Genomic DNA, 12,061 nt, shown 5'->3' on the forward strand with positions numbered 1-12,061 from the left:
AAAAAAATACTTTTACTGTCAGATTGAAATTGCATATCAAACTACACTTTACATTCTCTGAAATCATCGCAACAAGCATTTCTAATCCTAAATCATCTATTTAATAAAAAAATGTTGGGCATTTGTATTTTCAACCAACTTTGAAAAAAAGGCATGTAATCCTGACTTGATAAAGCTTGACACAATACCTTTCAAAATTAAATCCATCATAAATGGGTCGTTCCACCAAATAGGTACCTTTTGAGTAAAGTAACTTGGTGAAAATAAACGTTTTATTTCACATAATTATAACATTCTGTCATAAAGAGCACATGTTCAAATTATAAATATATATTTTTTAAAATCCCCATCTGAGGTTAAATTTAAAAAAAATACTATAGTAACTGCTTATTAAGTGCCAAATAAAGTAACAGGGTTGACGACTTAATCTTAAAGCAGCCATAAATCCCCTTGTGACAGAGGGAATGGAAGCTTGTGTGCAGCAGTGGCAATTGAATGCAAGTTTCACAAACAATGAAATTGTTAAAAGATTTCTAGCCTGTCTATCCATGGGTAACGGGGTTGACGTGTTATACTCGACCCACTCAGTTTTCCAACACAAAACGTCCAAAATGAGTAGAACTAGCTCACCTGCTTTCAGATTTTACTATTAAATGTTCAATGTCTCTTCTGAAACAATTTTTTCCGACATGGAATAGTTTCACCATATTAAAACGAGAGTTAATTTCACATAACAGGGTTGACCATAAAATAAGGTACAGGTGTTTAATTTTTTTTTTTTAAGTTATGAAATCACTGACATTAAATAAATAATAATCTTCAGAAATGACTGTCAAAGCCACAAAATAACTAGGGCTTACAATGATGGTGAACATTTGGACAAATGTTGGGGTTAAAATCTTCCTAGGGAGTCAAAGAGGATAAACTGAGGGACTTGTCAAAATGATGCATTTTGGCACTTTAGCAAGTATTCAGTCACATAAAAAATCTGATTTGTTGTATTTTCCATGTGGTCTATATTAAATATAACATGCTTTTTATTTGTGCACAATGTGTACTTAAAATATCAAAGGGACGAAAAGGAGCTCATTTCGTGGAACGACCCAAATTTAACAAATTCTTTCAGCTGCCTCATTTTATTTCAAATGATCTTCCTATGGCATGATGATAATAATAACGGCAAGATAGATGTTTTAGATGAGACAACTCAACCCAGTTGTTACTTATTTAAGTGCTTCAATATAAGTGATGTTCTTGATCCCAATCAATTAACACAAGCTTTTGCGGCCAGTTAAACTGAACATGATGAGTACCTCATATCTTTTCACGTTATTTTCATATAAACTCAAATTCATATCATAGCTTAACATCTAAATCAAGCCCAGATAAGGCACAACAGTAGCCAACAACATCCCAAACTGGACTAAGACAATAACCTCAAGACTGTGGCATACACAAATGCACCATCATGTTAACATACGTCCTGCCCAGGCCCATTCATGTCCACTCTCTGCTTCGAGTCTATTCTCATTAGTTTAGCAAGAGATTACATGGACCACAATGCATTTCACTGGCACCAACACCGCCAGACTCATAGCCAAAAAGCCACAGCAGTCCACTTCACACAAATAATTGCTTTGGTGTAAGTGGTTTTGTGACTTCTTAATTTCCTCTTCTCAATATTAGTTGCTATGGAAACAAGAGACAACCTCGGAACAAGCTATTCCAAGACTTCTATCACTTGATTAGTTTCCGGGGAGAGAGGGGAAGCATGCAAACAAAATATTAACAAAGATTGGGGATTGAAATGTATCTGTACAACTGACATGGATAATACAACATATATACAGTATATAATATACACAGTCTAATCAATACATCTATTGTTGTAAAAATACTCCATTCCTTTTTTGTTTTTAGATACGCTTAACAAGTCTGTTAGAAATCTTTAAGATTGTACAGTATTTTCAGTCTCTTTTGGCTAGACCATGCCCCTAAGAAGTTCTGTTTGTCTGTCCAAAGCCGTCCCCGCAGCTCCGCTCCAGTCCAACACAGAGTTCAAAGTTCAGTCAGAGTGCTGCCCAACTCATATTCCTGCACCACTAGCATTGGGTCACACTGCAAATACACTCAGGGTGCTGGTCTGGTCTTTCAAGCCCAGGATGCTGTATGCAATTCTCTTCAGGTGGCCGGGCAGTCTTACGCCAATGTTCTTGATATCCCTGTGAAAAAGAAAGCACAAGAAAGCAATTCAGATATAGAGCCACTGGATAGCAACGGAGGAATTCACACCTTGACCTGGTTTGGATTCCCTTCAAACTAATTTCTTCAGTGTTCCCTTCCTTTAGGTAATATATATGAAACTGGATGTGAAAGCAAAGCTTTTGAAAATAACCTCTTGGGACTAGCCAGGAGGACAGTTTCTCATTTTCAAGACAGGGCAAACATGAGGCAAACCCCTCAGACAGGCACACGTGACAGAATCTGGTGAAGGCGTGCCACATCCAAGTCCCTCATTTCCAGGTTTAATTGCAGTCTTAATTAGTTAATGAGGATTCTCCATCTCGCCCATGAATCAGTTGCCTGTCGAGCAGAGGGAGTGTCGTAAATAGTTCAGTCGAGTGCTTCCAGATGACAAGAGAAGGAGCATGGGACCGTAAAATCTCACCATGGAATATGACACACACTTCAAAAGAGGTTTCCCGTTTCCGCACAGGGCTTTTTCTTAGGATTAAAAGGAAAGCCTCGTCGGTAGATAATCTACCTCCCAGATACTGTGTTTATTGAATGAGTGATATATTTCTGGTTACAGTGCCTTCGTCTGGATATTTTGTTCATTTTTTGGGTTGTGCGTTGGTCCAAAGTCCTCTCCCTATCCACAAATGTGCTACGCTTTCTTAATTTCCCTTATCTCCACATTGCCCCTTCTAGTGTAGTGGCTGTCCTCTCTTCTTATCCTCCTTTCCTTTCATGTTGCATAAGCCATGAGGGCCTTTGCCCTACACAGCCAGGACCAGCGGTTTCAGGCTGCTGCAGAAGTGCTGCCCTGGGCTGCTGGTGTGGGCGAAGGAGGGATGGAGGAATAATTGAAAAAAAGGAAGGGAGGGAGAAAGAGAGGGGAGTGAGCAAATCACAAGTCACCACCACAAGGCCACCGCAAATGAGCCTGCTCTTTCTCGCACTCCATTATTTTTTCCATCTCACTAGTTTTCTTGAGTTGTAGAGAGGCCCGAGTTTATATTGTCCATAAACGGTTCTCTGGCTGTCGAAAGCTCCTTTTTCAAAATCAAAACCCCCAAACACTTGGAAAACTAAGGACTTAGCTTTGGAACCAGTTGTTCGACATTGTGCAAATAGTGTATACATCTCTATTTAATATATTCCTATACTCTCATCCAATCTTAGATTTGTCTTGTTTGTGATCAATTGTTTTGTTGAACATCATCTCATTAAGTAACAGACAGAATGTCCCACAAAAATCTAATAAAAAGCTTTAAAAAAAACACTACTCACACATTCTTCATCTGCAGCACCTGGTCCATGGTGACCACTCCAGCGCAGGTGAAGTTCTCACTGTACTGGCTCATCTTGATGGACTCCAGCCACTCTGACACCGACCTGAAGGGTGAGCCGTCCGAACCACTTGTGCTGGGCAGGCGGATGGATACGCTGGAGGAGGGAAAGTAGGGCAGAATGAGCGATCATCATCACCAGCTGCCCGACAATAGACAGAGACGACTGTGATTACCCAGCGAGGAAACGGTGAGCTAAAAACCGGTTGGTGCAGCTATGGGGTAAATGACAAAAAAACCTGACAGATCTTTGTCTTTTGTGTCTAAAACATGTTCAGACACCAGCACACATACAGAGACATCAAGTAGCATAGTGGTTAAAGGTCGCTAATTCAAATCCCGAGCAGACAAGGTGAAAAACCTGTCGATATGCCCTTGAGCAAGGCACTTAACCCCAATTGCTCCAGAGTTGCCGTTGATTTTTTATTTTATTTTTATTTAACCTTTATCTAACTAGGCAACAGAACTTTGTAAGGCACTACATCTCAGTGCAAGAGGCATCACTATGGTACCTGGTTCGAATCCAGGCTGTATCACATCCGGCTGGGATTGGGAGTCCTATAGGGCGGCGCACAATTCGGCCCAGCGTCGTCGGGGCACAATTCGGCCAAACCCCGACAACGCTGGGCCAATTGTGTCATTGTAAATAAGAATTCTTATCCCTATGGGACTCCCAATAACGTCCAGATGTGATACAGCCTGGATTCGAACCAGGTACTATAGTGATGCCTCTTGCACTGAGATGTAGTGCCTTAGACCGCTGCGCCACTCGGGAGCCCAAAGTAGGGCTAATGGGATATGCAACAAACACATTTCCAATTCACAGAGGAGTGTTAATACACACTTGTACATGTGTGAAATTGGACAAATATAAGCACCCAACAAATGATTACTATGCACACATTATGCTGCCACATTAACCTCCTAATAATTTGCTTTTTCTTGTGCTCCACTTGGTTTCACCGTTTCATGGATATACTTTGCTGTGTAATTTCCATCTAGAGAGTACTCATACCGGGGGTCGAAGTCTGCGATAGCCTTCAAGGACTCTGGGCTCCTGAGCAGCTTGTCCAGCAGGCTGACGATGTCCGGGAAACGGGGCCTCTTGGAGCGGTCCTGCAGCCAGCACTGCAGCATGAGCTGGTAGACGGCTGATGGGCAGTCCATGGGCGCTGGCAGCCTGAACGCCTCGTTGATGGCCTTCATCACCTGACAAACAGAGGCTAGAGGTTTAGTTTAGTTTATTCGCACCAAAGAAAACAAGTAATAGACAACAATACAGAATTTATTTTTATTTTTATTAACGGTGTGCAGGTGTGGTTGGAAGCCCAAGGGCTGATATGAAAACCACACCACAAAACTATATACGATACATTAGTACACAAATATAAAAGGTTTGTTAAAAGGGATAACAAAACCTACTAATTATAAATGTATTAATTGATTAGTAATCCATTAAAAAAATTTTTTTTAAATTAAACCAGTGGTGGAAAAAGTACCCAATAAGTAAAAGATACAGTAATAGAAAAATGACTAAAGTAAAAGTGAAAGTCACCCCAAAAAATACTACTTGAGTAAAAGTCCAAAAGTATTTGGTTTTAAATATACTTAAGTATCAAAAGTAAATGTGTGTGCGCGCATGTGAGTGTGTGAGCGTCAGGCTATATGGAGGAGATTACTGAGTAGTTTGTTTCATCAGGCTGACCCCCAGTCTTCGCTTCAAGTTACTGAGGGATGATGATGTTTTGGCAATGTGAAGATAATTCCAGAGTATGGTACCTCTGTATCTAATAGCTAATTGACTACGTGAAGTGCGGCAGTGCACTTTGAGATCCTACACTTGAATTGAGGTTCACTGAGCTGTTATGATAGTTGGCACTAGCATTCCCGTTAGCTATTATTTCATTGATTTCCATTGGTTTACGTTAGTGTTAGCAGTGTGGCTCTAATTGGAACTATAAGGCTTCCTGCCTTGTTTGGCTTCGTTAGCATTAGCATTGTAGTGTACCTCGCAGTTGCTCATGTCCCAGTAGGGCCGCTCGCCAAAGGCCATGACTTCCCACATGACGATGCCGAAGCTCCACACGTCGCTGGCCGAGGTGAATTTCCTGTAGGCAATGGCCTCTGGGGCTGTCCAGCGGATGGGGATCTTACCACCCTGTTGGAGGGGAAACAAGTTTACAATACACTCAGGTCAGAGCCCAAAAAATACATTGTTTTGTTCAATTCAATTAAGGTACATTGAATTCAATGACAGTCCTCTATAAGCAGTTTACACTGAAATACAGTGCTAACAAGGCAAAGGTGTTAGCAAGAGCTGAGTAAAGCCAACCGTTGTAACATGCAATGTTAACTCACACTGGTGGTGTAGGTGCCCTCAGGGTCGTCCTCCAGCACTCGGGACAGGCCGAAGTCAGACACCTTACACTCCAGGTTGTTGTTGACCAGGATGTTGCGGGCAGCCAGGTCCCGGTGAACGTAGCTCATGTCAGACAGGTACTTCATGCCAGCGGCGATGCCATGCATCATGCCCACCAGCTGGAAGGAGGGCATCTCGCCATCACGATCCTGAAGGGGAAACACATTGTAACACACACATACTGTTAGAGAGAAATATTTTGAAGCTGTGGTAACTTGAACTGTAATAGGTCATTGTCTTTCACTTATAAAGGTAACTTGCATACGATGTACTGTAGGCCTAGTCACCTTCAGGTACTTGTCCAGTGCGCCGTTCTCCATATACTCAGTCACAATCATGGCATGCTTGACTGAAACCAAAAAAAGGGCATAAATACTGTTAACTACTGCACAAAACAGACAGGAAATATATACATATAGAATTTATATATAGACAGGTAAAGTGAATGCTTCACAGGAGAATACAGGTACTAGGCTAACAGAGCCTTCTTACATTTGGTGACGACTCCCTCCAGGCGAATTATATTCTGGTGGGAGAACTGTCCCATGATGCTCGCTTCTGACAGGAAGTCCTGCCTCTGCTTCTCTGAGTAGCCCGGCTTCAGCGTCTTAATGGCCACCGCCCCCTCCTTCCGCCCCGGCGCTTTCAGAATACCACGGTACACCTCTCCAAACTCCCCTAGAGGCGTTGAGGAAAATGGTTTTAAAACCCAATGACAAGATTGAGCAATATTTCAAGCACTATCCATTATAGGGATGTGGCTTGCAGTGTTTCTCAAGTCTCAGGCGTTTGGGAAATTAGTTAAGGGTAAAGTAAACAAGGAAGGGGTCATGAGCGGTTTTGCCCCGGGTACTTTCACAGAGGTGTGTTATTGTGGGATTGTGTAAAAAAATAAATCGGAGTCTCCGTCTCCCATCGGTTGACGCCTGTTGCGTGTTTGGGAGCATGGGAATCAGCTGTCACACAGGGGAGGGCCGAGCACAGTCGTGGGAATGGGGGGGGGGTTCAGAGGGCAGATGTGGTCACACTGCAATAAACCCATCATCTGAGAAGTAGCAGTTTGGGCCCAAGGAGGTATAGTATAGCCTCTTAAATACTCAGTTTTTTGGTCCAGATACTTCTGTTTATCTTAATTATTATTGCGGATTTGGGTCTTTTGAAACAAAGCACTGGTCCCCGAAGCCAAGCAACTGCCACACCGAATTATGTCTAAACATGCAGGGTGAGGACTTAATCCATTGATACTAATCTGGATGGTCTACCACTAATGCAACTGAAAATAAACAGATTTACGGGATTGAAAAACCCTTTAACACCTTTGTCCTAAGCACATTGTTTTAACTGGGTTCTCACTCACCTGCTCCAATCACTTTCTGCTTGGTCACATGGCTGGGATGGATCTCGCTGGCAAACTTGAGGATGGCCATGTTGGGGTCCTCGTATGTGTGCGGATCCACGTAGGTCTTCAGCGGCTTCAGTTGCTCTGGAGAAGAATACGAATAGATGGTCATTATTGAAAGAACGATACAAATACATGACAGACACAGGGGGGGGGGGGGTACTTATTTTATTTTGTCTACCTGAGCTAGAGAAGTAAGTATCCTCTGGTCCTTGTCTTGTATGAGATCGCCTTCTCCTGAATAACAGAAAAGAAACATAAGTAATTATCTCACTTCAAAACCCAAAAATGGTCAGATTCTCTTTTTATCCTTTCATTTCCAGCTAGTTTCAAAAGGCGCCTAAGTCATTGGTGTGTGCCACCTCGATTCACAGAGGGAACACTTTGATAAAAGACTGGAGCCTGTCTGTGTTTGCTAAGCTGTGTCAGAGACAGACCTGACGGACACAGACAGAGACGGCGTTGTGCTGCTGTGCTGAAGGAGCAGGGTCACCTCTAGCTTCTACAGAAAGAGCCGACCAGCTCTTATCCTAAAACAATGTGCCACTTGGGCCCGCTTCAATTTAAATCAACTACTTGTTAGAGTACACTCACTGAGCAATGACAAGCCACACTCAACACTAATTCTCCCCTAGTGAGTGCTGGATAACAGATAGAGTGAGAGTAGCAAAAGTAAAAGGGGAGAGAGGGGTGGAGATGTGGCTAAAAGGAAAGAAAGGCCATTTGAAGCATTGACAAAGGAAAGAGAACATTGACAAAGGAAACCAGTGAAGGGGTGTTATGAATGTGCTTTAAAAAAGGACGAGGGGCAGAGGGGGGAAAAGGAGGTTATTGCTGACCGTTTGCGTATGAGCAGGACGACCACCACAATCATCAACATGGCCGCTCCGCCAACTGCTGCTCCGAATATGACCCCAGTGTTGCTCTGGGACAGTGGCACTGTGGCACAACAACAACAAACACTTACACAATGGTAACACACTGACACACACAGCTGCACCACTGATTTTAACACACACACACGGACAAAAGCTGCCTTAATTAGAATTAAGTGAATAATTAAATGCACAAATAAATAAATACACAAATAGATAAATAAATGGATGAATGATTGCACACAGACAATTATTTAAATAATTAATCCCACTTTAATTTTATTTATGTTATTGTATTTCTTCCTCCAATATGAGGTGGTGGTCAAGCAAACTCATTCAAGGTTTATCTTTGATTTTTACTATTGTAGAATAATAGTGAAGACATCAAAACTATGAAATAACACATATGGAATCATGTAGTAACCAAAAAAGTGTTTAAAATCTAAATATATTTTATATTTGAGATTCTTCAAATAGCCACCCTTTGCCTTGATGACAGCTTTGCACATACTTGGCATTCTCTCAACCAGCTTCATGAGGTAGTCACCTGGAATGCATTTCAATTAACAAGTATGCCTTCTTAAAAGTTAATTGGTGGAATTTATTTTATTCTTAAGGCATTTGAGCCAATCAGTTGTGTTGTGACAAGGTAGGGGTGGTATACAGAAGATAGCCCTATTTGGTAAAATAACATACTATGGCAAGAACAGCTCAAATAAGCAAAGAGAAACGACAGTCCATCATTACTTTAAGACGAAGGTCAGTCAATATGGAAAATGTCAATAACTTTTAAAGTTTATTCAAGTGCAGTCGCAAAAACCATCAAGCGCTATGATGAAACTGGTACTCATGAGGACCGCCACAGGAAAGGAAGACCCAGAGTTACCTCTGCTGCAGAGGATGAGTTCATTAGAGTTACCAGCCTCAGAAATTGCAGCCCAAATAAATGCTTCACAGAGTTCAAGTAACAGACACATCTCAACATCAACTGTTCAGAGGAGACTGTGTGAATCAGGCCTTCATGTTTGAATTGCTGCAAAGAAAACACTACTAAAAGGACACCAATAAGAATAAGAAGAGACTTGCTTGGGCCAAGAAATACGAGCAATGGACATTAGACCGGCGGAAATTTGCCCTTTGGGTTGGAGTCCAAATTGGAGATTTTTGGTTCCAATCGCCAGGTCTTTGTGAGACGCGGTCTGCGTGAACGAATTATCTCGGCATGTGTATTCATCAATATGTTGTCACTTTTTGTAAGGAAATTTGAGATAAAATCTATTATAAACTGGGTGGTTTGAGACCTGAATTCTGATTGTCTGAAAGCCAATGGTATATCAGACAGTATTCCACGGGTGATACATTTATTTTTACTGCTCTAATTACGTTGGTAACCAGTTTATAATAGCAATAAGGCACCTTAGGGGTTCGTGATATATGGCCAATATACCACGGCGAAGGGCTGTGTCCAGGCACTCCATGTTGCGTCGTGCTAAAAACAGCCCTTAGCCATGGTATATTGGCAATATACCACACGTCCTTGGGCCTTATTGCTTAATTATATGCTGCGCCGCACGCGCATCATAAAAACACACAAAAATAACTAATGGAACATTGTCCTTGCTCGACATAGAAACAGGTGAACAGTTTTGAAACACTGAGCCATTGGCTGCCTTCCTGTACCAGGTGCCTGTGTTAGTAGTGGGTTGCTTTTGACAATAAGCCACCGGACTACAGCCATATAGTTTTGAACCTAGAAGAAGACCAAGAGACGGGAGTAGGCAAGGAGGAGTTGAACGCGATGGGCGAGAGGAATGTCCAGTTGGCCAGAACAGCATGGTAAGCTAACATTACTGAGTATCAAGCTAGCAAGCTTGGCTACAACTGATAAAGTCGAGTTGGCTAGCTAGCTAGCTGCGTTTTACAACCAGACTCAGTTTTACACTTAGCTAGCTAGATAATGAACTAAACTGCAATTATCATAAACCATTCTTAGCTAGCTAGCTATGGTAACTAAATATCTGTCAGATGTAAAGCAAGCAGGATCGTGGCATGACATACGCAATGCATGTTGACTAGCTCACGTTAAAACTAGATCACTTAAGCAAGTGTATTCTTAATAAGCTAGCTAACTACAGTCAAATAAGGAGGAGCATGTTGTCATGATGGAATAAGTCACCTATGTGAAGCTAGCCACAATACTGATTAGCCACAACAGTGTAATTTGCTGTTCTCCTTAGCAATTGTTAGTGAGATGGGGTGCCTTAACATGAAATAATATCTTAGCTAGCTATAAATTCACATGTATGCCATGTCATTTTTCATAGCCGTTATCACAAAATGGCATGCATACTTTTAAATCAAATCTATTGTTAAGTACATACAGTGCTTGGTTGATTAAATTTACCACCTGTGGTAAATTCAATTGATTGGACATGATTTGGAAAGGCACACACACCTGTCTATATAAGGTCCCAGAGTTGACCGTACATGTCAGAGCAAAAACCAAGCCATGAGGTCGAAGGAATTGTCCGTAGAGCTCCTAGACAGGATTGCTTTGAGGCACAGATCTGGAGAAGGGTACCCAAAAAAATCTGCAGCATTGAAAGTCTCCCAAGAACACAGTGGCCTCCATCATTCTTAAATGGAAGAAGTTTGGAACCACCAAGACTCCTAGAGCTGGCCGCCCGGCCAAACTGAGCAATCGGGGGAGGTGACCAAGAAACCGATGGTCACTCTGACAGAGCTCCAGAGTTCCTCTGCATTCATGTTCAGGCCTGCTACCAGCAGGAACATGCAGCACTGTCAGTAAGTCATGATATTGTTTTCCTTTACATTGCACAATACGAGGCCCTGGGCCAGTGGGAGGTCGGGGGTTTCTCTCTTTCTAGCACTGACTACCTCTATCCATCTCTCTCCAGGTGCTAGAGACAGAATTGTCTAGCATTCTGCCTGTGTGATGACATATTACACATAGCCACTGGTTGGATTGGATTTACTGTACTCATGTTCTCTCCTCCCTGTAAGAGTCTCCCAGACTTATCAAAACGAACATGTGTCCATCCCCCTTTCCTCTAGGTGAGTCTGCTGGCCTAACCCTGTTGTCAGCTATCAGCAGACAGTTTCCGGAGTAAGGATGCAACTATCAAGGCTTTCAAAGGCAACATTTTGGGGGATGACCAAATATTATCATTGTAGCTCATATTGCAGTGCTTTGACTGTGGGAAATCATCTCCCCAGTCAGTCCATTATGCGTATTGTACATTCATATTGCAATGTACAGCCTTACCCCATTTAATGGACACAAGATTCATAGGTATCAGCCTACAGTACCAGTGGCGGTCAGTGCCGTTTAAGATGAGGCAGAACAATCAAATAAAAATTGAGCATGGCTTTATTTCTATTGCAGCATATTGGATGACTGTCATTCATATTCCAATCACCCAGTTCAATGTAACATCGATAGCTTTAGTTTACTACATGATACACAAATATTCCCAAAACCCATCATGGAGGTTGCTACAACCTAATGAAAGTTTACAACGTAGGTGCACAGGTCGAGGGAAAAATTTGAGTAATGAAGGTGACAGACATTAACACATTCAATACCGCCTTGCACAATATTGCCTGCATCTAGCTGATCTAGGGTATAATCATTAGTCTGTGTAGAAATTCTTACACAGGGACACTCAGTCAATCTTAATTGAATCATCCTTTATTTGTCAGCGTGCTGGAAAGGTTCCAACCAACTCAATGCACCATAGTACACATGTCAATCAGGAGCTCTGCTTGGGCAGTC

General features: G+C 42.1%; 1 protein-coding gene across 1 annotated transcript in view; it reads right to left on the bottom strand.

Annotated features, from left to right (window-relative positions):
• epha2b (eph receptor A2 b) overlaps nucleotides 1–12,061 on the bottom strand; it is a 33,768-nt gene continuing 21,707 nt past the window's right edge. The window contains exons 8-17 of the mRNA XM_071348270.1: nucleotides 8,230–8,329; nucleotides 7,572–7,627; nucleotides 7,349–7,474; nucleotides 6,484–6,669; nucleotides 6,279–6,340; nucleotides 5,931–6,140; nucleotides 5,581–5,730; nucleotides 4,588–4,781; nucleotides 3,514–3,669; nucleotides 1–2,222 (exon numbers count right to left, since the gene is read on the bottom strand). Coding sequence (XP_071204371.1) covers nucleotides 2,114–2,222; nucleotides 3,514–3,669; nucleotides 4,588–4,781; nucleotides 5,581–5,730; nucleotides 5,931–6,140; nucleotides 6,279–6,340; nucleotides 6,484–6,669; nucleotides 7,349–7,474; nucleotides 7,572–7,627; nucleotides 8,230–8,329 — 1,349 coding nt within the window. The 3' untranslated portion in view covers nucleotides 1–2,113. The remainder of the gene's footprint in view (nucleotides 2,223–3,513; nucleotides 3,670–4,587; nucleotides 4,782–5,580; nucleotides 5,731–5,930; nucleotides 6,141–6,278; nucleotides 6,341–6,483; nucleotides 6,670–7,348; nucleotides 7,475–7,571; nucleotides 7,628–8,229; nucleotides 8,330–12,061) is intronic.

This window comes from Salvelinus alpinus, chromosome 17, assembly GCF_045679555.1.
Source record: "Salvelinus alpinus chromosome 17, SLU_Salpinus.1, whole genome shotgun sequence".
NCBI classification, from domain to species: domain Eukaryota; kingdom Metazoa; phylum Chordata; class Actinopteri; order Salmoniformes; family Salmonidae; genus Salvelinus; species Salvelinus alpinus.